This window comes from Tyto alba, unplaced genomic scaffold (assembly GCF_018691265.1).
Source record: "Tyto alba isolate M040663 unplaced genomic scaffold, T.alba_DEE_v4.0 Super-Scaffold_40, whole genome shotgun sequence".
Lineage (NCBI taxonomy): Eukaryota > Metazoa > Chordata > Aves > Strigiformes > Tytonidae > Tyto > Tyto alba.
In genome coordinates this window covers 49,241,323-49,268,689 of record NW_024881316.1, presented here as the reverse complement: position 1 = coordinate 49,268,689, position 27,367 = coordinate 49,241,323, and the positions used below count along the sequence as shown (strand labels likewise).

General features: G+C 40.9%; 1 protein-coding gene across 1 annotated transcript in view; it reads right to left on the bottom strand.

Moving 5' to 3' along the window:
* ELP3 (elongator acetyltransferase complex subunit 3) overlaps positions 1-27,367 on the bottom strand; it is an 88,743-nt gene that overhangs the window by 39,137 nt on the left and 22,239 nt on the right. The window contains exons 8-9 of the mRNA XM_032997588.2: positions 17,540-17,701; positions 14,107-14,233 (exon numbers count right to left, since the gene is read on the bottom strand). Coding sequence (XP_032853479.1) covers positions 14,107-14,233; positions 17,540-17,701 — 289 coding nt within the window. The remainder of the gene's footprint in view (positions 1-14,106; positions 14,234-17,539; positions 17,702-27,367) is intronic.

The window sequence follows — 27,367 nt, the reverse complement described above, 5'->3', positions numbered from 1 at the left end:
GCAGGACCACGTCAGCCCAGGCTGTTTCTGGCAGGTTCCATGCCTAAGCCCGGGGCCAGCTCCAGCAGCCTCTGCCCCGCACGCCCACACTCCTGTGCCACCCTACCTGCTGTGCGGCTACAGAGAAAAACAGACCGGAGAGCTAACCCTGCTGAAAAAAGAAACCTGTTAAAAACATATCTTTTCCAGGCAGACCAACCTCCTGAGCCGTTTATACACGCCCTCATAAACATGGAGACAGGGACAACCGAGTCACTTTAAGAGACAAAACAAGACCTGCACCGTGGATAGAGTCCACGCTGCTGCTGCAAAATTAACTGTCAAATTCTGCATTCGTGGCCTGAGGAGGCTTCAGCCATCGTCATCCCAGCAGCGCTGCTGGCTTAAGGAGCAGTAAATCCCGGATGGCCCCACAAAGGAAAAAACAACACAAAGGTGAGGTACTGGTTTTAAATTTTGTAGGGTTGTTTTAACTCGGATCAACTCACTGATTTGAGTTACCTGCAGCCTCGCAAAACCGTTGTGCCAAAAGCTGCAGCTGCCGAGAGAACCTTATCCAGGCACAGCTTCATTGGGCTCACCTTGTACAGAACTGCTAAACAATTTGGTTCTCCACCCTCACCCTCCAGGAGGGACAACTAAAACTCATTTCTCCTCAAAGAGTATCCAAGACACAAGACCAACCATCCCAGGCAGGTAACACACCTTGTATCCCATTAGGCTGCATTATCTGTAAAATAAATGGTTTACAAGGAAGTTGGCCAAAGGCAGATCACTCTCTACCCCAATGTCAAGGTGCTCACTCTGGAGTGTGTGTAGGTATAAGGAGGGTCTCCTCCTTTCCTGAAGACTGTTTATGTATTCCATAATCACTCCCGTTCGTCATGAATCTCGCACGGGCACCACAAGATGAAAAAGCATACTTATCCTGCCAGCTCCATGAAATAATAAAATCTTCGCCACCACCTCAGAGGACAGGACATAACTGACTCATTCGGAGGCACTCTGGGCTGGTTTGTGCTGCAGCTCCACAGGCAGCAGTTGTGATGGCTCCCTGCCCACGCTCCCAGCCGGGCCATCCTGCTCCCCGACCTCGTGGCAGCTCCGATTCCTGACGGACCCTCGACCAGGATGACCCACCTCACTAACTACTGTGAGAAAACCCAACATGCGTTTTGGGAAGAGTGCTTTTCTTTCGTTTCAGCGCTGGGCTGGTTTACAGAGCCAGCTACTGAGCACCACTGATGAAGAGCAGAATATCTCAAGTTGGAAAGGACCCGGAAGAATCATCAAGCCCAACTCCCAGTAAGGAAGTAAGGTCAGAAACAGGATCTGTCCGCATGTGACAGCAGGGGACCATTAGGTCTGCCTAATGGTATTCTCTTGGAAGTGTGTCCCCTCCCCTCTGCCCTAAGGGTTCAGTTTTTTACAGGTCAACACAGTTGCTGGTGGCTGTCCGAGAAGGCAGACACGCTCTGCCCTTGGCTGACCACTCTTACCACTTCTCCCGTGCTGGCCCTGGTGTGCATCTGATGCTCAAGATGCAAAGAGGGGGGAAAAAACCCATTATTCACTGGACTAATTTTCAAACCAGCCGGCTGAAGCAGGTGTGTCATCCAAAGTCATACAGCATATGAGGTAATGTAGGGTCAGAAAAATAATTCAGAATCCTGTTGTCCTGGAACAACCCGAAAGGACAGACTTACACTTTCTGTAGGTGGCTAGAGGTGCTCTAATGTAAAGCAAAGCAACTGTGAAAGAAGGAATAAGAAAATCATGCAAGAGGTGACTGTTCTAATGAGAGGAGCTCTATGGCCAAGCAGCACTGAAGAAGAGAAAGACATTAAGGAAGACAAGAAAAAGACATTAAGACAGTAAGGAAGCAATGATGCTTCCCCAGTGAGATACAGGAAAGAAAATAAACCACTCCAGCAAGAAAAAAAAAAAGGCTTCCAGTAAGGTTATGTATTAATATTCGCAACAATACTGAACTGAATGCAAAAGCATTTATGATTCACCAGCCAGAATATTTAAACATTCACTGATTTACATTGCAGATTAAAGGCAGGCATCATCACAGCACTAAGGTTAGTGCAGTCAAAGGCAAGGTCAAAATTTAAGGTTTCTAATCACACTGTGAATTTTGTCACTTCATGTACACTGCACATTTTATGTCAATGTATTAAGCTGGCTGATAATGCTACTTCACATTTCAGCAATGCTGGCATTAAAAAAAAAAATCAACATATTTTCGTATTTATTTCTTAAACTCAAAATATTCCTGAAGTTTAATTTTTTCAAAAGTAATTAATTTCAAACAATGTAACAAAGCAGTGTCTCCTTTTTTTGGTTGAACCCCTTTTTCCAGCAGTAAACTTTAAATAGTTTCTGTAAATCCCAATATTTAAAGGCTTAACCTTTTCCCATTTACAAACAGTTTTGATTAAGTCTGTTGTGAAACAAAGGAACTATAAAAAGCTAATGCATGCCAAGCTTTAGCAGGAATTGTAGCCCTTTCTTTTTTTTAATTAGACACCTTAAAAGCTGTCTTCGACTGATAAAAACGTTCGGAACGGTTTACTGCCAAAACAAATTCAATCCCTAAAACAACATTTGTTCCAGAGACCACCATCCACAGCACCACTGGAGTCAACAGGAGGATTTCCAGCAGCTCCAGCACGCACTCAGTCAGGGCTTAAATCCACATCTGCTAATGCACTGTGAAGTTAGAGGTTAAAGATGACCTAGAGAGAAAAAATCCTCACCTATTTCCAGTCGTTTTGAATCATTTGAGGATGCACCGTAGTGCTCTCGCATGCCTCAATATTCCAAATGGAAGCACATACAACTTCAAAGCTACTAAACCAATTTCTTTGAAGTTTTCTCTCCTCTAGCTAAAAACTGTAAGCCAACTAGCATTTAACATGTCTCATATAATAAGATTATCGTGGTGGTTTAATAGTAATAAAAAAAGGTTAATTCAGATCAGCTGAAACTTGGTCTGGAGGTTCACATACATGGACCTTTTCATGCCCTAAAATAACTTTTCTCATAGCCTTGCACAATTTATGTGATATTAGAGACAATTTCAGCACTTTTTCTCAGTAAGTAATGGAATGAATAACCAGAGAATCCTGGAATTCACCTTTTTTTTTTTTTTTTGCTTCACCTGAGCTCCATTAAACATACTTTACTCGTAGGAACAGCTGCTCTGTGAATTACAAACAATGAATCTTAATAAGATCCCATCAACACACATTCAGGCTACAAGGTTATACAAGTTAGCCACTAACATGTTTTATGAGAACAGTAATTGATTTTAGTAGCATATGCCTTTGTTGTAGAAGTTCCCTGGTATTAAAGCTAATGGCATCCATAGGATCCATTCATCCACCACCTCATAAACTCACTGCCACTATGAATAATCAGGGTCCAATGGGTGTAAAATTAGTCATTCAGATGCCAAGAAACCACTGATTTTTTCCATCAAGGCAGACGTATCAAAGTGCATGACAGAATCCTTTTGTCCAACTCCCATCCATTGCTTTGAGCCTTAAAAACTGCATGACACTGTAATTACTGTCCGAGAAAAAACATTAGTTGAACACCAAAAGTTAACGTAATGCTGTGTGAACCAAAAAATGATCAGAATAAAGAGGAAGCAGAATCAGAAGATGACGTCCTGAACTCAGATATTTCACCTTTTTAAATAGATAAGCCATTAGTCACCCACTTATCTGTTTAGAGTTGCAAGAGAAAGGCCAAATGATTTGGGATCATGAGACCACACAGCGGTTTGGTTCCATTTTCAAGGTTGGTAATAGCACAACTCAGCCCATATTAAAAGATTATACCTTGCAGTTTTAATCTGATTCTACTGACCACTTCTGAGTACAGAACAAATTAGAAACATGTTTTGAAGACACCCAAAAGCTGCAGTTCTCCAAAAAGAGAAACATTCTTTTATGGGATTCCACTTCACCATTTTACAGACCAAAGATTCAGGCTGCCATCTTTAATCTTCTTGCTCTCAAGATGTTCAGCTGTTTGAGGAGATATCAGTTATAGGATAAGTGCAGCAATTTTTAAAAGCAATTTACTAAAATGTCAGGATTTGTTAAAAATAAAGGTCACCAAAATCTATTTTCTAATGACCGTCCAGGTGCCATTCAACCTCATTCTTGAATTGGTTCCTTTACTACAGTCCCTGCATTAAAGAGATGATTAAATTCACGTCCGACTACATTAAGATGAACATTATCTTAACTCTCCATATTACAGCATTCCTTATCTCCATCAGCTGTATTATTTATAACTATGAATACTGGTAGCACTTGAAAGCTACCGTGTTGAATGACACTTCCAACTCTACAGGGAACAATCACTTAGTAGTTTAATTATATGCATTAACAGAAGCTTGTGGCTCAAAAAATGTGGCTCTGTTTTAACTCTAAATTTGCATTTTCCCCTCTTTCTTGTAAATGTGAGTCTAATTAAAATGTGATGAGAGGATCTGCATTCACTGATACTGACAATGGCCTACTGACCGAGAAGTATAGACTAAATTGTGCTTTTTTTACTGCCTTTGGAGCAGCCTGGGAACACACACATCGTCAAGCACCAGTTGTTACCTGGGAAGCAGGGAAGTGTGGTGCCAACAGCAAGCTAAGCGGTCATTTTAACCACTTAATTGTTAAGTTCAAGTCCCCTAACATCAAGATCTTTCCATTATATGACTTAGACTTCTATTAAGTTACCAGAACACAGTAAGATACTACTTGTTAGCTGCCCCGAACACCACCTGTTTGCAGACTCCGACTTGCGATAAATGGGGTTTTAGATGTAGTTTACCACTCAGTGGGCAACGATGAAAAAGAATCTTATTTATTGCGCTGCATATTGTAAGTACATGTATGTTACATGCTGTGGTCATACACACACAGTGTGTGCACGTGTGTATAGCAGAGCACACGCGAACACAAATGCAGTTAGAGCAGTCAGTGGTGATAAAGCAGATCAACCCCCTACGAAAGGGAGGCAAACTCTCTAGCATTTCACCCGCAGCAAGCTGGAGCTTGTTCTGCTGACTGCAGGCACACCCACTCTTCAAGGTGTCTTTACCTGACACTTATTTTAAATACACAGAATTAAAATACAATTGAAACATTTTTTTTTCTAATATAACCTGGGGAATTCCTAAAGTTGCCTTGGGTTTGTATAAAGATGGTATGTTGATATTAATTGTGCCAAGTACACCACTGCTTCTGAGGCCCATCAGGTGTTATTTATCCAAAGAAGCAACACTCTGTCCATTCAAATGTTCTTTGGAGGAGTGAACTTTACAGTTCAGTTAGGAAATCCTGTTGCTAAAACAGTGATGTTTGATGCAACACGGCAGCATTTTTAATTAAGCTCTTCTGAAATGCCTATGTTACTTGATAGATGCTGTTGTGAATCTCTATAAAATTGATTCCACGGTGAACGTAAAGCAGAAATAAATCAAGTCACTTCTGCTTAATGTCTGCACTTGTGACAAAATCTCCTATAGATGTGACCACTGGGCAAAAAGTCTCTAAAGAGATGATCCAATTTCCAGCTCTCCTGAAAGCACCTGTAAAGCATTCTCCAATCAAGGGAGGAAAGACCATTTTCCAGTTAATTGTTATAACCTTCCTGACTATCGACAGCTATTTATTAAAATCCTTCCAGCTCCTGACACATTCAAGCCTTCAAATTTCACCACAAACATGATGATGAAAACTACTAAGCCAAGAAAACAGGGGCATAAACCCCAAGATTTCTGCCGTGAGAGGGTCAGTTCTGTGATGATGACCGGCATCTATTTTCAGCCTGTCCACCTGCAAATCTCTTTGACACTAGTCCATATTAGTGTGCAGAAAAAAAGTACATCAGAGATCTTAGCACAGTAATGCACAGTAGGTGAAACGAAAAAGGCCGTTTCCTATTAATTTTGCACATTTATTTTGCTAGTCTTTAAATCCCTTAAAGGAAGATGCTCAAAATATTAGAGAAGTTTATCAGCAGCACATCACTGCAGAGCTTGATATGCCTTACTGAACTATTACAATAGCGCAAATTAACAAAAAAATGTGTGTTTTCACTTGTTACTTAACAGACTAATCTATATGCTTACTGTAAGATGTTCTATAATGCCTCATGTGTAGACTTTGAATGTCAAATAAGAAAAGTGCATGTGCCTGCTGAGGTCCAGGGTGAAGAGCGCAAAGGATCTTGTAATTCACCCTTGAAGATGCAGGAAGCTGTCGTGCCTCCTCCCTTCCCCAACAGGCTCAAAACTCCAAATCCACAGGCCAAAGGGAACTTTTCCAGAAGCGTCTAACACAAGTGAATCCTCACCATCTCCAGCTTCAGTAAGAACACATTATCACATTAAACCCAGGAGCAAGCAAACTGCTTTTGGGGTACCAAGCAACCCTTACGGTAGAGCAACTGATAGGAGCATCTAGTCCACAGATGTCAAATTGTCTGCAGTGAGTTATTTACCGAGACTATGCACGTCACCAATTCCCTAATTCTCTACATGATATAGGGAACTGCTGCTGCCAGAGAAGGAGGGAACACGCCTGCTTCTCACCCCATCCCTCCCACAGTCTCTTTTTACTCCTGGACTGTCCGGATCTACAGGTTGCCTCTCGTCTAACACTCTGTTGGACAGTTACTCTCTCCAAGTTTGCACAGAATTTACCGCAAGGAGATCCCAGTCTGTGACAGTCCCCGGCGCTGCTATAATACAACTCAATAATAAGAAGAGACATTTAGCATTTGGAAGAGGCCTTGGGCATCAGCAGCATGACCTTGGAGCACGGTTTTGACTCCTGAACGCAGGATCTATCTGAACACCAAGACAAATCTCTCCAGATTGTGCTCACTGCACCGAGCAGTCCCATCTGCTTATTCTTGCAGGTGCTCCAAGTGAGTCTCCATTTATTACGCAGTTTTGGAGAAACCCATGAGAATACCTCAATCAATTTGCTGTGAAGTTTCACCTTCACTTTTACCAAGCACAGAACTCTGGTCTTTATGTTTCTGGAAGGGTCAGCTTTCCCCTAGGGCTAAGTACAGGAAATATAACATTTTTCACTGTCTTAAGTACACAATTTTTGCAACACAGATCCCTGTAAAGCATGTCTTCTACACTAAAAATCATTGAGATCAGCAACTCTATAATGTTTTTGATAATCTAATCCTGCTTCATCAGACCTCTCCTTTCCATAAGGAGCATCAGTACAATCATGTGCTCTCTCCCACCCCACTCAATGCTGCAAAAGCTTCTCTCATCTATGTTCACAGTAAAACCATTATGCTTTTCCAGTACGTTTTTTTTAATTAAAAAACAAAAACCCACAAACACACACAAATCCAACAACTGGGTCCTCAAAAATTTAATTTGGACATCATGGTTTATCTGCTCCAATGACAAGCATTCAGTTGCTGCTGCTGATTTATGCTAAAATACGTATTTTATTGAATATTGCTCTCTTTGCCTAGATGCTTGACAAATTTGCACTCTCTATCCAAGACACATCCCTTTATTCCTGCCCTCCTTTCTATTCGGCTTTATGTTCCCAGCCATATGCTCATTATTGACTTCAGCAGCAAGGGGCCTTAGTGAAAGAGCCCCAGAAAACAATTTCTGAATGCTGGCGTGAAAAACCACCACCTGAATAGACGGAGTAACTGTACGAGCCCATGCAACCCACAGTTGTCTGGGGCCCGTTAAGTGCACAAATGATCTTTTAGTTCAGGTCGAAAAAGGGTCTCAACTGTACCTTTATATTTAGCAGAACCTTTTTCTGAATGGGAGGCTATTTTAAAGCTAGTGATCGTTATTATCGTAACTTTTATGGCTGGCATGCTAGAGAAAAATGTGCGTGCGGACAAAATACTAATTCAGAAAGACAAAGGAACCAATCCAAGACCCTTAATAAATGCAGTTTTTCCACACAGCCTTGCAATTTGTCATGTCCATACTAATGGCATAGCAGTATGTACTGTTCTACGCAGTACAATGCGACATAGCAAAGATCACGCTGCTACTGAAACCGCCATCCTTTGCATTTTCTGGTTTAAATTGTGACACCCTAACCACATTACGCATGGATCCCCAAAAGATGCAGAAGATAAGGGACCAGTATTACTTGTACCTTTCAACCGATTCAGCTATTCTCCTCCTGCCCATTGTCACACCGAGGGCTGCAGCTTTCACTTCTACCTCCTTCCTACGTTGTGCATATCCAGAGAGAAGTCTGACCCGCTTTATAGGAAACACACCCAGAGCCACAGCAAACACAGCCAGCGAGCAAGTAAAAGTTATTTCCACACAGACACAGGGAGAGAAGCTTTGTGCACACAATTCAATCATCTGCAGAAGTGGGCACACAGTGGGGCTTTATCTAGATATTTTATCCACAGATATATGAATGCAATTATCTGCAAAAATAGTTTCTAAAAATAGCCCGTTCCTTACTACCATGATTCTCATTAACATAAAAATTACCATGGCGTTGGCCATAGTTCATGAAACTATAATTGTTTCCAAAGTGAAGAGCTTTTTAGCTCTAAGACTCCAAGAGAAGCTCTAGTAACTGAAGGACTGATCATTAAATACCATCTAATCTGTTTCTGTAAATGTGCCCATGAAAAGACAAATTTTCAGAGGTAATGCTGGCTACCTGCCAATAATAGTGTTTCAACGAGATGTTTAGTAGGAATTGAAAGGGAAATCATTTACCCCACTAAACATTTCAGAGCTATATTTAAAAACACAGATAATTGTCTTCCCAAAGGAGTAAAAATCAATGTAGATCAGCAGTTTAACTGTCTTTTATTACAGTTATTAAAAGCTCTTGATAGAGGTGCAATATATTAGTTTCATTATGAATTTCATCTCCTTGATAAAAGTGAGAGCCCTCGGGAAAACTATCTCCTTATTTACAGCTAAAGGCGATACAAAAGTGTTTAAAGTTTTACAACCGTGTCAAATATATTGCAAAGAGAAAGGACACTCACATCGCCCACTGCATTACATGAACATGAGAAAGAAAAATAATGGTCAACACAAGCAAGAAGGCTGCAGACCTCTGCATAATTTACACTTGGTTCATAGATGCATCAGGCATTTCACTAAAATTAGTCTATTTCTGGGAAATGCTTATTTTACAGTTCCTTCAGGAAAAAAAAAAAAAAAACAACCAGCCTGGCACACGACTATAAGAAAATGAGCTTCCACCAGACTAAAATCATTCAGTGATTTTATTTAAAGAACACAAGAATGTCTCTGCTGAACTAAACCAAAAATCATTTCAGTCTGATAGCTGTTTCCAGTACTGACCATTAAATGGTCCTGCCTATGCTTTTACCCTCATCATGTCATTTCTAGTATACTTTAGATGGACAGAATGAAGCCACAGGACCTTCTCATGGATCTTCTCAAGCAAAAAGAGCCTATCTGATGTTTCTGGGCAGCATCCACCAGCTCCCACGTGCCTTCAGAGCTGGAAGGTTCTGCCAGCAACTTGCTATGACACTTCCCCTGACACTTCCCACACTCGAAACTTCTAATCTTCTGGCTCTCCTCCCTGCTTCCTTTCCTTTTTTTTTCTGCCCCCCAGATTTACTTCATCTATGAAGGGTCTTTAAAGTTGTCTGAGACGGACTTACAACCATCCCTCCCAGAGGACCAAGAGGAACAGCAGCAGTAAATCATGCTTAGGCAAAGACCACAAAAGTAAAATAAAAGGCAATCATAGGAATATCTTGTCCCTTAATAAATGTTACTAGCTCAGTAATGTTTATCCTAGGGTGGATAAAGTTTGTTCATCATACTATTGCCACTCGGTGGCTCTGCAGAAACAGAATGAGGAATTAGTAACAGCATCCTGGGAATTCTTTAGCCTCCTAAAGTTTTTGCTTCAATCCTAAGTTCTGCTTGGTAGCCCTGTTGGCAAGTGTGATTCATGAATCCTCCCAACCATTTACCCCTAGAGTCACCTCATCTCTCTCGTGCTACAACAGCAAAGCTGAGTGTTTATCGCGTTCCACAGGATGAGGTGTCTGCTCTGGTAACAATTCCATTATTCCCGCTGAGTCCTTGATTTATTCTAGCTATTATTCTAATTATTTTCTCCGACCACCTGCTACGTGAGGCACTGTGAATCAGTCTTATCTGTTATGCTTGCATTTGCCAACCCTAAGTAGCAGTGTGTGCGCGTGTGTGTATGTGTGCACTACCTGACACCCCTGGCACAACCACACGGGTGGTGGGAGGAAGCAGAGCATACTCCCTCCCTGCAGCGTTTTCCCATATGTGGAATGGGGTGGAAAGACCTGAAGTAGAAAGGAAATCCTCTGAGGCTATAAAAAGAATCAATAATAAGGGACGAAAGAAGGCATGATGGGGGAAGGAGCGGAAAAGCACAACATAACCGGGACACGGGACTAGTACATTCACACTGTTTAAGAGAAGTAACTGTAATAAACCTCATGATGAAGACAGGCAAAAAGACAGTCACCTGCCACTTACTGTAAAAAAGAATATATACCTATAACAAAAGATCTAATATGCTCACTCCTGTTAATAAATTAAAGTTTTGAATAATTATTAATAAACTCTCCAGGAAAACAGTTGCTACACACACACACACACACCCTCTGAAAACCTAGATATGCTTGCAAAAAGAGTAACTGATGGGCATCCTAGCTGCTGGATGGAAGCAGCAGGAAACGCTTTGAAATCAATAGGTCATAAGGGACAGAAGCGACGTTACTCTCGAAACCACAATTACCTGTTCAATTTGAAGAAGCACCCAGTATTTTTAGTATGCAGTCAGCACAATCAGCAAGTTGTTATCTTCCCAGGAGAAGCCCCCTGTATTTAATGTCAACTGGTAATGAAGGCAAGGTGTTTAGACCTAAAGTCATCTGGTTCCTTCTTGTCCTAACTTTCCCCAGCCTGAAAAGCAGGGTGGCTAGAAAGGAGGTTAGCATCACAACTCAGTTATTTTTTCCAAATTTATTTAGAACTACTACAAAATCAAAAAGAATCCTTGGTAAGCCACAGGTGTCTTTGTCCCAAAGAGTCAGAGGTATCTTACAGGAAGAATATATGGGTTTGTGAACTAGGAGAATACTGCATAAAAGAGCACTACTGCTGCTCATGAACAGCTTAGTGCTGTTGCAAGAACACAACAGATGCTCTCCACTTGGTTCCTCTCTTCGCTCTCACATTATTTTTATGTAGTAGAAGTGTCTAAATATTTACCATCATGGACTAACATTTATACAGCCCAACACATAAATAAGTTGTTTTAATAACTAAAAACTGTGTTATAAAATTTGAAGGTAGGAAACAGAGAACTGTCTAGCTGAATCCCTGGGAAAGGAGGAATTATTGCCTCCTGAATACTTCTATTATGTTCACCGGTGCAGAGTTCTGGGAAGGAAAAAAAAAAAAAGAAAGAAAGGGTTGTTTTTACCCTCTATTCTCTCCTATTTAAAACAAAGAATCTTTTAAAAATAAATTATAGAGCATTTAAGATAGGATGAGAAAGGCAAAAGAGAAGGTAAAAGGAAGAGGATAGCCGTCTCTTGTTTACCATTCCATCTTGAAACATGTCACAGTGATCCACAACCTCTCCACTCTCATTCCCTGCAGCTTCATTTTCTGAAATGCACAGTGATCACTTAGCCGGGCAGCAACTCTACAGCTCCCTTTCCCATGGGTCTTTTTTCCTGTCTGGTCTCAGATCACGGTGGGGACTCTGTGCACCTCTCTAACACAGGCATTTCTAAATCCTTCTTCCCCCCTTTCCCATACTTTCTTCTCTTTAAAACAACGGAGGTATAAATCTTCTCCATGTTGATGTGATCTATCACCTCTTCTCCACTAGCCCGCCTCCCCAGCTCCCATTTTTCTTCCTCACTCTGCAGCATTCACATTACTTCTTGAGGGCTTCATCCTCCACACTGATTACTCATCCTCCAACTCCTCATCTGTATGTTCACTGGCATCAAAACTTAATTGGATCCGTGAGTCTTGCTTCAAATTTCTGAACTCGTTAACAGGGCTGTCACTTGAGTTGGTCTTCACCCCATCATCCTTTCTTCTTGAATTCCCCCTTTTAAACTATGACCTGGTTGTCTGATTCCCCTGCTTCGCGTTTCTCTTTCCCAGCTCTCCAACCAGCCCTTTTGCCAATTCCTGCCCTTCAGCAAAAAATTCTGATCTTATCTTCTTTCCTGCTGTGTCCCACAGCTGGCCCACCATCAACACTGATTTTCCCAGCTCCTAAAGCCAAGAGACTTTGCTGGCAGAAATAGTCTAAACCAGTTGACCTTCTCTGCCCTGTTTGCTCCTCTTGCTTTTCTATGCTCAACTATTTCCCCAGCTTTCTTTTAATCCCCCGCTTTCACAATTCCAGCCTTTTCATAACATCGTCTCCTCTTTATGAGAACTTTGCCTTCTGCCTCTTCTACTTCTGCAAAAAACTGCCAATAGATGGACAAAACACATGCTGGCATTACCCTTCCCCTGACAAGCAGGGGAGCCTGTGGGCCTGCAGAAACTGGAGGCAGTTCAGTGTCACTTGAAGTTACACCTTTTAAACAGACTCCCCAGATCTCCTGCAATGAAGCAGGAGTAACTCCAGATCCAACAGTGGAAAAGCCTTAGCCATTTATCACGAATGAGCAGAAAAGAATAATAATGACTAACAACTTTCTATAGAAGCTTGTAATTCTGTCTTCAATAATTTTTCCCTCTTCAGTTTTACATCTTGCAAATATCTTAGATTACTGTCTTCTCTTTTCTGGGTCTTACCCAAGGTTAGCTCTTTAAATCTTTTTGTCAGTATTGCTATTCTACCACAAATTCTCTCCAGCCTAATAGTACTTCACTAATGACAGGCCCGTAAACTACACCTACAACTTCAGGATATACTGAGCAGGGGACTCAGGTTTTGCTGTACCTTGTGTCACAAGTAATTCTACAAAAACACAGCTAATGTGATGTCCACCCCCTACCACCTTCAGCGTTATAAGAAAATAATCCAGGAGCAACAGAGTCTGGGGCAGCAATTTTGAGTTACCTTTCAGCTCTCTCACTGACGTCACCTCTAGTTTTGTGCACATCATTTTGCCCCAACATTCTACTTAGCAAACTTTATGTTCATGTGACAAAGTACTACGACATTATGTTTACGAGGAGCTCAAGGAATTCTGCACAGAACCCTTTAGAAAAAAAATACCTACTGCAGGTTTCAGAATTTCCTTCATATACTGTACAGCTGCATTTTCCACTGGTTCTTCACAGACGTGCCTGTTGCAGCGCACCAAGATAAAACCATTGCTTTCTGCCTGTACTTCCAATGAACATATTCCATTGCACTGATAGCTGTTAGTGCCAGAAGGCACCTAGTCTGACCTTGCACAGAAAAATACCTGGGATCCCTCTGTCATGACTGCAATTTTTGCACTATTTTAAAAAGACGCCCAATTTTGACTTAAAAAAATGAAATAATGAAAAAAAAAAATCTACCTTGCTATCAGATAAAGCAGTTAATTCCCTACACTGTTTACCATTTGCTCTTCATTCTTCACGTCAATTTTTCTAGAAATAATTTTCTATTTTCTTCCACATGATTGATAAAGATATCGAATAGCACTGAGCCAAGAATGGAGATGCTATAAAATACACCTATACACTCTACTTTGCAATTAATTACCTTCGAGATAGTATGCTTTTTACTTTGAATCATCTATTCTAAATCCAAGGAAAGAAAACCACCTTGGAAAAAAGTAAGAGCCCTAGTTAATATCGGAAAAGCTATATTCCACAGAGACCCGAGTGACTCAGTCTTTCATGAGGCAAGGATATAATTTTCTGGATGAAGTAGTTCAACAAATCTTTCTCACCCTCCACCTTCAGAAAAGAATTTTAAATTATTTGTCCTTAAGAAACAATTCTGGCCTGGATCGTAACTAATAGCTGAGCTAGGAAAGAGAAGCAGCGTTAGAGGAAAAGCTGGAACACACTAGAAACTCCCGGTTATTTTAAGCCATACTCACAACAAACTGGTCCATGTCCCTTTCAAGTCCCATGTTTGGGAGATCAGGCATCATGTGTGCCACCACTTTAAACCCGGCATCCTTGGCTAAGTGAAAAGACTCACACACAGCCTTCACGGTGTGACCTCTGGGAGGAGAGAAAAGAGATTCAGGATCACACAGAAAAAAAAAAAAAACATTTTGATACGTTTTGTTGAGATTATTCTCTAGGAAGTGAGAAGGGATAAGTTTATTATCAGTTTATCACTGCTCAAGTCTTGGAACATGGCTGCTAATAAAGTAAACTACACCAGGGGCTAAAAGTAGTCCATTTTGCTACTCAAACCACAGCCTGAGAAACTTTGGAAAGCTGCTGAAATTCAGTTTGTAAAGCAACGACACCAGTTGATGCCACAGCACAAGCTAGGACACACTGTATGGCAGACTGTGCCTAACCGAAATGAAGTATAACCAGAAACAAAAGCAACTGAAGAGGAAAAGGTGAAGAAGGATGGGGGCTAAGTAAAACCAGCTAGCTAGAAAATCATCCTGCAACATGCTGGCCAAACTCTCAAGTAGCCCTTTTTAGAGAAACACAAATTCTTCTCGACTTCAGAGAGCTGCCAAACCTCCAAAACACAGGCTGGATTAGGACCCTTGAAGGATTTCATGTTCTTCTCCACCGACATCAAACCAAACTAACTCAGGCTTGCTCTGCAGGAGCTCGGAGAGCCTGGGAGCTCAAACGATGGCAGGAACAAAGGTCGAGTCTCACATAACTCCTCAGCCTCAAGCAAACTCCTCTCTCCTTCCACCTCCATGGCTCAGGAGCCTTCTGCCTCCACAACGGCAATCACTCGCACTACCAACAGCTACCAGGAGGTCCCCATCGCACGTGACCAACCTTCCCACAACGTCCTTGCTTTTGCTCTTCCCAAGCGGGGAGGGCTCTTCCACTACCAGCAGACATTTCTATCCCCCCTCAGCATCTGCTACCTTCTTCCTTCTCCAATCCCTGTTTTCTTCCCATCACACTTTCACACCAGTTCACTCCATCGTTTGGAATTCCTTGCCAACAGATTAGCTCAGCAGGTGACTCTTCCTCTCCTCCATAGTCCTCAGGATGAAAAATTAATGCCACCTGGGCACCTTTACAAATGCATGTCTTCTGCCAAAACCTAATGTTAACCAAACCAAACAGCTACTTCCCTTGTTTTAAGGGCCTCTTCTTTCCTCTCTACTAGAAAATTCTGCCTCCATTAAATCCCTACAAGTAGTTTTATGACTATAGTTATATTTATATTTTTTTTCTTTCAGAAGTATTACGGTGTTTTTCTGAGACTGTTCAAGGACAGTATTACTCAAGACCTTGAGTACCCTGAGGGGAGTAAATGGAGACTTGCTTCATAAATAAAAATTATTTTCTTATTAGAAGTGGAATTTGAGCTGCATCAATAACTTGATTATTTGATGCCTAGATCTGTTCTTGAATATTTTTCTGCCTCACAGCCACCAAAAGCACTCAAAAACCTCACTAATGACTTATGGAACATAATAGAAAGTAATTTCCAAACAGTTAGTCTAATTGGTTGTAATCTGACATTTTGCTACAAGCAAAATATTAAAAGTTTAAAGCCAAAACACATCCCCCACAAAGTAGAAGAACAACAGAAGCAAAATGAGGTCATTTCAAAAGCAAGAGAAACTTAAATCACCCTCCTCTAAAAGCATATTCGAATCCATTGTTCTAAAAAGTTGGAGGGAGATACTTGAGTGAACAGCCTGCATTTTCCCTGCTCAGAGACAGCCTGCAGCAAAGCCTTTTAGGAATTCTGCAGGTAGCTTTGAAGAGTGCCAAAAACCTTTAAAACTAATTCTATACAGGATTACTTCCGAGCGAAATCAAGTCAGTAATATACTACTTCATTCTTCTTCTGATTCATCAGCAGGAAAGCAGGGGTTCATGAGCAAACATACAAGCCAAAAGTGACGTATAGCTTTGAGTGATTTATGGTACCAGCTCTGATGTGACAGACAAAACTGGAGGAAAACTAAGGATGACTGAAGTGACAGCTGTTTTAAAGTTCCACTTCAGGATAGTACACCGTTAAAAGATTTGAGGTGAAAAAAAAAAAAAATTAAAAGCTGAAGAGAAATTAATTTAGATTTACAAGCTGTGTCCGAATTAACTGTGAATGAATATATCCAGCCTAAGAGTGAGATCTAGCTACATTCCTTAGTATGGCTCTTTTCTTTTGGAAGGCTCTGACATCTAGAGGAGGAAAGTACCACCTATAAATATTAACTCTTAACTCTTGGACTACTCAATAAATGGCTTTTCCTGTCTACTGAGACCTGGAGCCTGACCATTTCACAGCAGCGACATCCTGCACTTTCATGCACCAGCAATACTACAGCTAAACTCACAAGAGGAAACTCAATTTTGGATTCTTTCTTTAAGTCGCCACAAGAAAATGTCCAGCATTTTCAGTTTTACACTACTGCCTTTAAGGTAGGTATTAACAAAAATGTGCTTTGCTATTGAACCATAATCTCGCTGTCATTACATATGATTATGGTTATTAAACATCTTTGGTAGGTGACTGGAATATGCAATAAGAATGAAGGCAAGTTGAATGAGTGCCAGAAGTGAAAAAAACAAGAGAAAAATCACTTCACTCAAAATCTCAACAAAATTATCAGACTTGCAATAAAAACAAAAAAGAGATTGGCTTACTTGTCTGTAAGGGGTGGGATGAATAACATATCGTGCAGTCTCCTACGCAGGACAACTGTTCTTTTGGCCACAGGACCAAGATGACAAGGAATAAACACAGGCCTCTTGCAAAAATATTTTACAATCCCTGGAGATACTGTATGCCTAGAATGACTGTGGTTAATCTATCAGCAGGCGTTGCTTCTGGCTGTGTGTCTCTGTACCTGCCAGTGTCATCTCTCCTCTCCACTACTCAGCACAAAAAGGTATCTGGTGTAGAGACCACGCTCTTTGCTGGTAAAGTACCTCCAACAGATTATACAGCATTGTATCTGCTCAAGCCTATAAATGATGAATTATGTAGGACAAGAACTCTGAGCTCTCTCTGGGCGCATGTTCTGCTTCACAAAACTGTATTTATTTATGAAGCAATAAAAAAAGATAGGTGTACAATACAGGAAAATAATATGAGTTTAAAATAAAACATCACAAATAACTCCATTTTCTCAAGCCATGGTCTACGCAATACCACAGAGAAATCCACAAAGCCACTGCAGTTTATTAGTTTTTCTTAGCAGACATATGGCCACACAAGCAAGGAAACGAGTCAAATGTTTCAACATTCAGTGTCAAATGGGTGATCAAGCCCACGGGTCAAGACACGCTACTTGGGAGTATTCCAGAGAGCACACAGAGTGAGCAGCCACACTCAGCTTCACCCTGAAGCTTTCTCCTCACCTGTTGGTGTCCCTGGCCACGTCCTCGTACACGCTCTGCACTCCGATCTCCAGCCTCGTGCAGCCGTAGGATAACATGTCACTTAAATGCCGCTTCAGGCAGTAATCTGGTCTGGTCTCTATCGTTATCCCAATGCATTTTGTCAGGCTTCGTTCTGAATACCTGCAAAAAATGCCCACCTTCTGTTAAAAGTGCGAAGGTGTCACATGTGACTTCAGAAGAGTTGTCAACATCTTCCAGGTGAGAGTTTCTATGTCACAACACCTGAATTAAAATCCAGGTTAAAACTCTGAAATATCCCAGCAACCAGGGTGCCCCCAACTTTATGGCAACGCATGGATGAAATGATACACAAATACGTACACTAGTAAAAGCCTGAGGTCTGCTCTGCATGAAGAGAACTGGACTGTGGCAGCCTTGCAGGGTTTTTTTAAACAGTACTTGTTAAGAAGATGCTCCCAGACCAGACTGAGCCTTCGGTATTCATTGTCTGGAAATAAACCCTGGGCAAAAAGGAAAGTCAGGGTGGGCAATGAGAACTGTGTTCAATTTTTGGAGACAAACCAAAGGCAGTCTGAGCCCTTGCTTCCATTCAGACACTGATGGTAATACAGGACCTCACGTTAGGGAGAGTTTGGTATAGTCAGTACATTTTTGTTTGATTCCCATGGTGTAGAGAGAAATTGCAGGGATTGGGATAAGATACCGCTGTGTTCTCACAAGAAAATGGACAAGACTGTCCATGAAAAATTCCACAAATCACTTCCCTTTGTGAGCAAGCAGTACGCTCACAACTTCAATGAAGTCTATTACTGAAACAAAATTAATTGTTACCCCTTTTCCCTCTCCTCTCCCATTTATCACTGCATGTCTAACAAAGACTAATTATTCAGGCTAGTAGAAAAATTCACTACTGATGACAAATGGCAAGTTATTGACCTACAAGAGTGTAAAACAAGAGAGAAAAGGAATCCAAAGCAGCCTTGAACTAAGGTTCACAAAAGGAAACCATCAATCAACATAATCTCCAACACCACCAGCAAGGGTAATAATATTCCTTTCCATACAGGAATTATTTCACTTTTTCACCATCTTCCCTGCAGAAGACGGTAGTTGTATAACAGAGGACTGCAGCACAGGGGAAAAGATTTACAGCAGGAAGAAGGAAACAGTTTCTTTTGAAACCATTTGAAAGTGCAGAGATAATCTGGATAAATCCCAAATCGGGATGAGGGCAGGATTAACAACCACTGTTTGAGAGGAGCATCGGTCTCTTTAATGGTCCCACACGACGATCTCAGTATTAATATTAAATGTTGCTGAAAAGAGGACACCTTGAGTAAGAAAGAGATGCTATGCTTATATCTGAAATAATATTGCACACCAAAATGACAAGGATCACTAACTTCAGCTCTTTATTAGGTGCTCTATAAAGATTCATCACCTGATTTCCAGCTCTGGATAGCTAGAAACTTCTGAATCAAAATAAAGCTCCAGAGCCTACCTTAGAGCATGATGGAGGTCCAATTAGACAAAAAAAAAAAAAAAACCAAACCAGAACCCTCCCTCAGCCGTGCCCCCCAAAACAGCAAAAAACCTCAAGTGGGCTCAGACTCACAAGCAAAAATATTAACTCCCTTCAAACTGTTAAAGCCTATGATATACAAAGACCATGATATTGAGGGGACAGACTGTAATGGCTGTCAAAATAGCATCTTAAAAAAAAAAAAACAAACGTAAAACATTTCAGAGTTTGTGGCTCACTAATCTGACAGACTAACGGAACAATTGTTTATCACGTCAGGGAAAACACTGCCAACGTGTGATTCATTAACATCAGACTGAAAAACGTCTACTTTTATATACATGATTTGCAAGAATTAAAGAGAGAAATTTTAGCTAAGGGGGAGGAAAAAAAAAAGTCACCAGAGAACTCTCCTATCATACCAGAGGGTATGTGCTCATATTAAGCACCTGCAATCAGGCTAGAAATACTGAGGGGAAACAAAAATAATTATATTACTGCCCCTCAAGCACATTTATGGCCAAGATATAAAACGCTGAATATAATGAACACCTCCAGACCCTAAACTATAACCTCTACTAGGGGCACCAACAGGTTCAGTACGATGTAATGGTTGGTTAACATTGCCTTGCCCAATTTTATGCTGAAAAGAGAAGTGTGTCTTAATGATAACCAGAAAAGCAAAACAAAGACAAACCCCAAATAGATAAAGCAACAAAGATGACATTCCCAAGAAAAGTCACAAATCTCATCAAATCACCATCCTCTGCAAAAGACACACATTTTCAACCCGAGCCACAGGTCCTCCAGCTCTCCCCAGCAGTCCCAAAGACTTGTAGTGAGCAAACAGAGCACGGTCTCATACTCTGTTTTCTCAATGTAAAATAAAACCTTGAATTGCATGGTCCATATTTAATAAAGACTACAGACTCTTTCCAACTAACTGGAAAAAGTTAAGTAAGTGTGTAACAGCCAGCATTCCACAGAAGGTGATTCTGGCAACACATCTCCATCCTTTCCTGAATTAAGAAAGATAAATTTGACTTCTGTTTTTTCTCAACTTTCGAACTTTAAAGACTCATTTCAATATTCAGCATTGTTCCCATTTGCAAAATGAGCAAGTATCTTGCTTTGAAACCTAATACTAAAACTAAGGACATGAGCAAATTGTAATATTATAAATTAAGAAGCCAAACACAGAGTATCAGAAGTAGACACCTCTCCTAGGCACTGGATGAGCCAGCTATTTCAAAATATCATCATAATGCACTCCAGAAATCTCCTAAATTAGTTGTGTTCCACCATGCTGCCATTCTAGCAGGTATCAGGGTGTCAGACTAGATTCAAGGAGTTTTGTATATTATTCATTAAATGCCTATATTCTAATGGTTACATCATTTTCATACCTTTTCTTAGCACCATCTCCAGTTTTTAAGCATTCTTCTTGTTGCCTCTGATACCAAAAACAGACACAGAACTTTGCAGACACACCAGTACTATATCCAGATGGAACATGATTTGCCTATTCCTATCTAATTTTCCACTATTTATACAGTCAAGGGTAATTTGGCTGCTGAATCATACAGAAAGCTTATGATAAAGCAACTTAACTCCTAAATATTTTCTAGATATTTCTCTGCTTCTCAGAATAGAATCCTGCACCATTCCTAGAAAAACAGCTTTACATTTTCCCATAATAAAGTACACAGCTTGCTCGTATACAACTTACTATGGAATACAGATTTATCCTTTATTTGCCCATCTCCAATATTGATAGCTCCTGTCAACCCTTAGAAATTACTATTTTAACACAAGTATTAAACAGAAGGCCTGGAGGCAAACCCAACAGAGTCCTGTTAGAAACCATTCAGGTCAATGACAATAATTTTCTGCTATGCCTGTTTTGAAAACCAATGTAATGGGCGACATGTTGTTCTAGTCTCTTTTTTAATGTCAGAATATCTCACTGTACCAAGCCAATTCTCTTGCAGGAGTTTATGCATGTTACACTTAATTTCTCAAAAAAACCTTATACGCTCGCTAACAGGATACAGTGGGTTATCATAATGGACACGATGGACTCGCCTTCACTTAATCTTTTAAAACAACAGGCATCTGGCCACACATCCTGCTGGAATGGCATGCCAGCCAAGGCAGATATGAAGAAGGAACAGCCTCTATCCAACTAGGCAGCCAGCCTGAAAAGCAGGTACCCAGAGCTCTGAAGAGAGTGACTTCAGGGTACTCAGACACGAGAGGTTAAGACGACCCTGATGATGACCAAGACAAGCAAAACTATTAGTAACTGAAGACCAATAGAAACAAAATAGAGAAAGCCCTGAGAAATTAGATGAACTCCAGTTGAAAACTCCACCCATGATGGTTATATATATATATATATATATATATAAAAGTTCACCCATTTTTCAGGTTCATTCTGCCATTAATACTTATGATCGGCATTTCTTTTAGGACCTGAGAGTGGACATGTGTTTTATCTTCTCCAGCAGCAACAAACATCTTAGGGTATTTCTCCTCCTTCCCTGGAACAGTCTTATTTGTTACTTGTAATACAGCAGCGCTGAGGAACCCCATGTAATCAAAAGAACAATCAGAAATCAAGACAAATGCATAGCACAAGATGACAGTGGGGCAATTCTAATAACAGACTGTCCAGAGTTGAATTATGCAAATAAAAGAGATGCTAAGCCATACAAATGAAGGAAATGAGATACGCGTAAATCTTAAGATTTGCACTGACTCTTGTAGTCAGTTCTTTTCAGCATGATTACAGAACTGTCTGAAATAGGAAGAAGTAAAGGGGAGATTATTAATTTCAAACATTGGAGGATATTTGGCTCAATTTCCAGAGAAAGGTGGTACATTAAGCAGACCTTCAAATCAGAATCTGCCTTAAGCTCATTTTTCTTAGATCAAAAAGGCACCTACCTCTCCACTAGACACAGCAGTTTGTCATAGGGTCTCAAATACTTTCTCACTTAGAGGAAAAACAGCACAGTTCTGGCATAAAACAACTCATTGAACAAAGCCCCTACCTGCTCTCGATTAAACTTTGATCTACAGACAAAAGTCTCATCAACTAAGAGACCTGAACATCAAAGACTCAATTATTTACAATCCATACTACAGCAGGTTCCAAACAGCCGGGTTGGGATCAGAGTGGCAGGATGCCAGACAACACAGAAAGACTTGCCTCAACCCAGCAAGTTCAGAAAAGATAAACTATAAGAATAAAGCATGTGGGTTAACACAGTGTGTATACAGCACATTAATCACAGGCCTTTAAACCATTTATCTGTTTTACACGTTTCAGAGTAGGAGAGTACATAAAGAAGAGGTAAACAGAGAGGCAAAAGAGCAAAAAAAGGTACAAGAAGCAGCAGAAGCTCAAAGCACAAGAAGCTCAAAGGCAGCATCAAAGAGAACCAATCACCAAGAGCAAGAAGTGTTTAGGTGTACCTGCCTACATGGAAGGAAAGGAAGGATATAGAACAACTCATCCAACCCAACAGTACTCTATAACCTGCTTGCAGGACATTCCAGCACTACTTCAAAAGCTAAAGAAAGTCTTTTTAAAGGTGAGGGTGGAATAAATTATGAAGATGCTCGTATTACTTGAGCACCGTTGCTGCTAATGGATTATCCAACAGCAGTGATTTCCACAAAATGTGGTGCTCCATACTCATACACATCGCAACGAGTGGTCACAGCTTAGCTGGGAGGGGGAAGGCACTGCTGCTCACCCACCTTCTGCCTATGCCCAAGAAAAAAAAAAAAAAAAAAACACAGCTGCAAACGTGTCTTAGAAGGGGTGCTTAGAGTTTTGTGGAAAGAGGGAAGTGTTGGAGGGCTGGGTAGGAAAATCAAGAATTCTAATTGGCAACCAAAGGAGTCCTCAGCAGAAGGTTACTGGCTTTAACTTTGTGAACGAGAAAGACTGTGAACATCCAGCATCTCAAACAAGTCTAAGATCTTGGAAAAAACCCTTCTTGTGCCCTTGACTACAAGCAGCATGGTCTTAGATGTAACACAGTTACAGGTGTTCAAGACAAGACACTGACATGGAATTAAGACAAAAAGTGACCCCACTGGTTTCTGAAGAGGAAACTGCCAATATAATGTGCAAGTATCTTATGTACCACGACCTCATCTATTACTTAAATGACCTCCTTTCCCTTGATCTCTAATAGTTCTGCTTTATCACAATGCCAATCTCTGAAACACAGCTAGCAATAATTAATTCAGTATGCACAATTTCCTGCTAGTAAACAAAACAGGTGGCATCTTACTCATCCAACGTGTTTCAAAAGTTGCATGTTTGATGATTGCCCAAAGCAGGTATTTCTGTAAGCTCAAATGCCAGTTATTTGGATTTATATTGCTCTCTTTATTATAACATTTCAGTGTTTTCTTTCACTACCAGGAGTACGACAGACTGCTTTGCTTTCTTAGCAGCATCAGTTTCCCAAGGTTCAGTTTTCAAATACTGAAAATCTTAAAGTAACTTAAAATACAGTAACTTATTGACTAAAATATACCTGCTAAAAGATAAGTGAGAATAATTTTTTTTTTTTTCCCCATGAAATGTCACTAACAGGTAAGTCATACACAATCTGCTATGTGACTGCTGTGTCACTTGGTGTTAGAAACCCAGGCTAGGACCTGCCTTCAAAATAGTATCCATTCTGAAGCAAACCCCCCCCTAGAACTTTCCAGTTTTCTATCCTTCTTAATTTGTTTACCAAGTTGTAACCACAATGAATGGATGTGACATCTGAAAATCCTCTGAAGAAAAAGCACAGCACGAGCAGAAGCGGCACAGTTATGTTAACACACTTCAGGCCTAATCAAAGTAGGGCTATTTGCATGGACTAATTAAATGCCTGGCTGTAATGACAAGGAGGTAATGATGTTGGCTGTAGAGGGAAGGGGGTGGGAGGGTTGCTTGGTTTATTTTTGTATCATTCACAGCTTTCATAGAGCAACATCACGTAGAGAACCTCTGGGCAAGGAGGCTGCAGCTTTGCTGGAGGGACCCTGCGATTCCCGCCAGGCAGGACAGAGCCAGGCACAAGAGCTGCTCTGCTCTTACCATGCTGGGCTAATAAATGCACAATTATTTTGAAAGCCATAATCACTGCCTGTTCTCAGAGGTCATCTGAGCAGGCCCTGAAAGGTCTGTCTTAGCTCAGGAAGCAAAAAAAGGACACTGAACAGAAAACCCCGACAGGACCTTCTAACACTGCAGGCTTATTTTCTAAGGGCCAATCCATCAAGTTCAAGGCAAGAGCAATACAGATAACGGTTATTTCAGCAACAAATTATTAGCAAGCTGTAACTGAAAACACCAGGATGAATAAGCATATGTTAGAGTGAAATATTTCAAACAAGAAAAATCACATATGTGCGTCTCTAACAGAAGCCAAATCACAACCTCTTATTTACCTATCTCTGTCAAAACTAAAGGTTTAGGTGGGGGGAAAAAAACTAAAACAAGGGTAATGTGGGCAAGAGAGCGCTTATCTCCTCCTCCCTTATGTTAGCCCTCTGCCCTTCTCAAATCTGTCCCAGTGAGCAGAGCCAAATTACAGTCTTGGAGACCAAAGTCTTCACGTTCCTCCCAGAACAAGTGGCAACACGAGCTACCAGCTTCCTCACACCGAGGCGCAGGCAGACCCGAGTCTCTGAACTGCCTTCAGATGGCAACTGGAGTGCCACTAACAAACTGACCTGGTCTGGAGGTGGAACAAGGGACCTTCAAGCTCCAGGAATACACAAACATTGCCTTGGGCAAGTCCAAAGCTCTCTTTAGCCCAATATCCCATTCACCCACAGCTGCTGCAGATGCTTAGACTAGAACAGCAGGAGCAGGGCAAGCTGAAGCAGTATTTTCCTTGAATAGTCTCACAGTTACCAATTATTTCCTCTTCAGGGACTCCCTGAGCCAGAGGTGATGTCTTTAGTAGTAGTAGGTGTCCTCAGGATTTAGCAGCTCTCACTGGGTATTCCTCCTATGAATGTGTTTGGTCACCCCTCACTCTAACTATGTACTGGACAAAAGTGCCTCCTTTGTCTTTAATTCCCATTTCAGCTGACAGTCCTAGTTATGGTGCTGTAGGAGATAATCAACGTTTATCCTTTTTTCCCTCTTCCCCGTGTTGCTCAGGATTGCATAGATCTCTATTATATCACTCTCAGATATTTTTTTCCCAGGTTCCACAGCATCATTTTCCCTCTCCCCTCCCTTATTTTTAAAAAGAATTGAACATAGGTTCAAGCTGTGAAGGCAGTGCTGAATAATGCGGCAGCGTAGCAGTATTTCCCAGTTCGCTCTCTATCCCCTTCATTATAATTCCTCACACTGAGTTGTCTTTTAACCAAGCATCAAGCCTGTGTTTCTCAAATTTATCTACTATAACTTTAAAATCTTGTTCCTGAGTTACATTAGCCAACTTGGAGATCACTGTCCCGTAATAAAAAAAAAAAGGAAAATATCTTTCTTACACACATTGCTCTGTATCTACAGACTTTCACCTGCCCCTTCACCACCCACCCAGCAAGGTCCAGACCACCTATTCCAGCCCAGATTCCTCTGGGATGCCACTAACGACTTTCCTCTGTTGTGTAAATTGATCATTTATTCCGCCTCTTAATATTTTTCAATTATTTATGCATACAAAGCCTTCACTCTTACTCCCACAACCTTTAAAGAGGCTTTGGGGAAGGATCTCATTTTTGGAAATCCAGATACAGTTACACATATTTCTCAAATGCTTCGAAGAAAACTACAAGTTAGACATTTTGTTGAAACATCAGCCCGTTTCAAGTAGCCAGAGGGAAGGAGTTCATCTGCTGTAAGGTGAAAATGTGAACTATGGAAACAAGAAACTCTCTATACTCATTCTACAGAAAAAGGGAGGTGGTTTTGGTTTTTAGCAGCTAAAGAAAAGAAAAGCTGTTATTCTAATAATGACAACTGAGGCCCAACACATTAGCAAAATATAACTTTTACCAAGATGCCTGAAAGAAGAAAATACATGCAATCTTTGTAAAATGTCCGCTTCCTAAGGCCATACTCAATCTATTAGGTGAGTACACACACCCTCCTTCACCATGAGCCAGACACTTTCGATTTCAGACTAATCTATGAATGCCCGTTTAAAAAAAAAAAAAAAAAAAAAAAACACAACAAAAAAACAACCAACCAACCATCCCTTATACATGGAAGATGCAGCTAGTCCAACACAGCATGCGGATCATTCAGGCCTGGGTTTTCAGCAGCCAGGACAAGCAGATCAATGAGCCACATGTGGATGAAGGGACAGGTTGGTTGCCTACACGTTCAACCAGCCATTCTAAATCTCCCGTCCTTGCTCCTGGAATGATTGTACAGACTTTTTATCTCCTCTCATTACCATTAATAGCATTTGAAAATGACGACCAAAGAAAAGAAGCCATGAATGTCATCCTGAGAGGCTTGATAAAACTGCAAAAAGGAAGAAGTGGTTCAGATGACCCGAAGCTTGAAGGCGCTATCAAGCTCTGGGCTTGCTACAAAAGAGGGCAAGATTTCCTGTGCCAAACAGCAGCTCCTCTCCTATTTAAGAAAACAAATAGTTTACAAGTGATTATATGCCCTCCCAGGCTACCAAAACCAGGCAGGTCACTTTTGAAGTGGGGAAAAAAGCCCATGCATGAGGGCTATCAATCCCAAACAGTATTATTTTCAAAACCATCTGTCAGTTTACGCTGCAGAAGAAAAGCTTGGAAAAAAATATGATCAGAGCAATGACAGAAAATTGGAGACACTTTAAGCTACAAGGTATTAAAAGAATCAAATGCATTTCTCAGTAATTTCTGTCCAGCAATCCAGGATAAACACTAAATACAGAGTCCGTCTCTCAGCTTTAAGCATCAGTTCTGCACAGCATGGTGGCCTTAACCCACACAATATTTCAAGAGGAACAAAGCAGAAGGCTGTAGGCTGCATTTGGTTAAGATTTCATTTTGGTCCATTTTGCCTTGCTGGTATCTTTTCACCAAGAAACAGAAAATGTAAAAAGAACTAGCTCTTAGGCCCATTTCAGCTGTCCCTTATGTGGATTCCAGTACAATTTTATTTGACCTTTAGTTAAATTCCACCTCTACCAGGCAATCAATACCAGCTATTCCCACAGGACAGGTTTTACTCTACCTCCCTTTCTCTTTTTATCCAAGCGTAAAGCAGCAGATAACACATCCCATGAACAACAAACCATGTCACCACTGTGACACCGAAGTGT